General features: G+C 43.1%; 1 protein-coding gene across 12 annotated transcripts in view; it reads right to left on the reverse strand.

Annotated features, from left to right (window-relative positions):
• Positions 1–2500, reverse strand: part of LOC113808106 (uncharacterized) — a 296198-nt gene that overhangs the window by 173846 nt on the left and 119852 nt on the right. For all 12 annotated transcript variants that reach the window (XM_070134111.1, XM_070134118.1, XM_070134112.1 and 9 more), the window contains exon 2: positions 2387–2500. This exon is cut by the window's right edge and continues 37 nt beyond it. In XM_070134111.1, the coding sequence (XP_069990212.1) occupies positions 2387–2500 (114 nt within the window). The remainder of the gene's footprint in view (positions 1–2386) is intronic.

A 2500-nucleotide genomic window follows, 5' to 3' on the forward strand; every position in this document is an offset into this window, starting at 1 on the left:
ATATGCAAATGGTCAAGGAGGCTTTGGAATAACAACTACAAGCACCCAATTATACAACAAATGGACACAAATTAATATATGTGAATATTTCGTGCATTTCAGCTGTTGGAATCGTTTGTATCCGTACCTGGTGTGACGCCGTACAATAATCTGAAAGTCATTTAACCCCGAAATAAATAAACCGTGTGTGGAAATTCCCCTTCTGACTTTTAAAACCTAATTCATTGTCATAATCTCTTCGAATTAAGTGATTAGAAATGCCCTTCCTATGCAGTAAATGTGATTATTCCAGTTTGTCCACGAAATGGAATAAACATTCTGAATATTTATTCTGTTTAATGAATCTCAGAAGAAAGACTCATAAAACGTTATATATGAAGGGCCAATAACGCTGATCATATTCTGCAGCTGACACGTTTCACATATTACGGACAGAAAGCCGAAAAGTCTTATTACTTTTGACAATCACGTGAAAGGTTATGATTATGTGGTACCTGATGAAATAGTAAGATTATAAGGAAAATATTTCGAATGTGTTCTTAATACCTGGACATCGTCTTAAAAATGATTTTGCCGTTGCTAACTTCAACAAAGTATGGTCATTTATCTGAACTATCAAAGGTAGTAATGGTAGTGATGCAGGTAGAGTAGTTAGATATTAGGAACATCAAAAGTGGCATCACTGTTCGTATGTTCTGATTGCTGCTAGTAACAACAGTAACAGAAGCAGTAATGTTCGTAAAAGCAGCAACAGTAAAATGAATTCCAGCAATGGTAGTACCATTAGCAGAAAATCATTGACAAAAAAGAGAAAGAAAAAGAGTGATTGAGAGAATAAAACATGCAGAAGCGCAGACAACAGAAGGACGGGCTGCGTCGCGGGTCCAACTAGTTAAAAGTTTCCTTGCGGAAATTTCGTCCAAACAACAAGTCAGCTGGGGACCCGGCTTGCACGCAACCTCTGACCTTACACCTGTTAGCCGAGTGGGTTTCTCCATTCAACCATTTTAGGTCGCATTTCAGGTCAATCACGGGTGGACGGGACAGGTTGTATGAGACGTGGCGTGTATGATGGATGAGGTGTTGCAGACTTGCATAGTTGCAAAATAACCAAGATGATTTTCAACTACGATTCGACCTTCTGTCGTTGCTTTTCTTATTTGCGTTTATCTTCCTACTACATTTAGCCCGTGGCAGCATATCTTGCGATTCCAGTGTCCTCATCAAAGCTTCAGTAATGATTAGCAAGCAAGTCCAAGGAATAATAACAACAAAGAAGACAAGTTGATAAAGATAGACGAAACGCACATCAAACCAACAGCCGCATGTATATGCAACAGCGAATCGGAATGATTTTAAACACTAATGACAAACATAAGAAGACATTCCTCGGGGCAACCAGACGAACTTCATATGCAGCGGTACCCTGGGCGAGAGTGGAGGAAGTCGCCGAAAAATACTTATATGTCGGGTCAGCCGAGCGCGAATCCCGACTTGTGAGGTTTTAATCTGAGCGTCTGCACGGGGATGAATTCGGGAAGCGCCGTTGACGGCGCGTCACTCATTCCCGTGGTGGCAGCGCCCTTCGCACCGCAGGGGCTCCGACGTCGCTCTCTTCACGCGCTCGTTCCCTGCTCCAAGACAGCTTCTCCGGCTCTTGGCTTCTATTCCTTTATACCTTCTCGACTATCTCATTTACCCTTCTCTCCTACCCTCTTACCTTGTCTCTTCCTTCTTACCCTCTTTCTTTTCCCTATTGCCATCTCCCCTTTCCTTCTTTCCCTGTTTATCTTCTCACATAACATCTCTCCCTTTCCGCTTACCTTTTTTCCCTTCCCTCTCGCCCTTTCCCCCTTCTTTATTTGAGAGCAAAGAACTGCAAATAGGCTCAGTCACTGTATTTTTACACGAATCACTATATTGTGCATTCCTTTCTCTAACATATATGATTTGGTTGTAGATGCTGTAACATATTTGCAAAAAGAAAAAAAATCCTCTTACCAGCCCGCCCTTAACCCTTTTACCCCCTTTCCCGTCCATCTTCCTCTTTCCCTTCCCTATTACCTTCTCCCTTCTCATTCCGTCTATACCGTCTTCCCAAATTCACGTTTGAACGGCGGATTCCAATGAGGAATCTGATCCGGAGTGAACGGAGATGGCGAGAGAACCTACAGCATAACTAAGCCATTTGAATGACAATATCCTCGTCAAACGGTCGTCTTTGTTGTGATTTAGTTTCCTCTTCCATTATAACATCCTCCCCTTCATTCCACATCTTCCGTCCTTCACAACATGACTTACAACCGCACCCTCAAGATCCTGTAGGAAATAAAAGCATCCGAAAGACCTAAAACAAGAATGTGAGAGACAGGGCGCTCGCACTTACCTGAAGCTCTGCTATCTGTCGTGTGGAGAACCTCTTGATGAAGGAGTCCTCTCGCTTGAGCGGTGGTTTGGTCCGGTTCATGGACGAGGAGAGGGCGCCCGAGAGCTGAACGGT

This window comes from Penaeus vannamei, chromosome 19, assembly GCF_042767895.1.
Source record: "Penaeus vannamei isolate JL-2024 chromosome 19, ASM4276789v1, whole genome shotgun sequence".
NCBI lineage: Eukaryota > Metazoa > Arthropoda > Malacostraca > Decapoda > Penaeidae > Penaeus > Penaeus vannamei.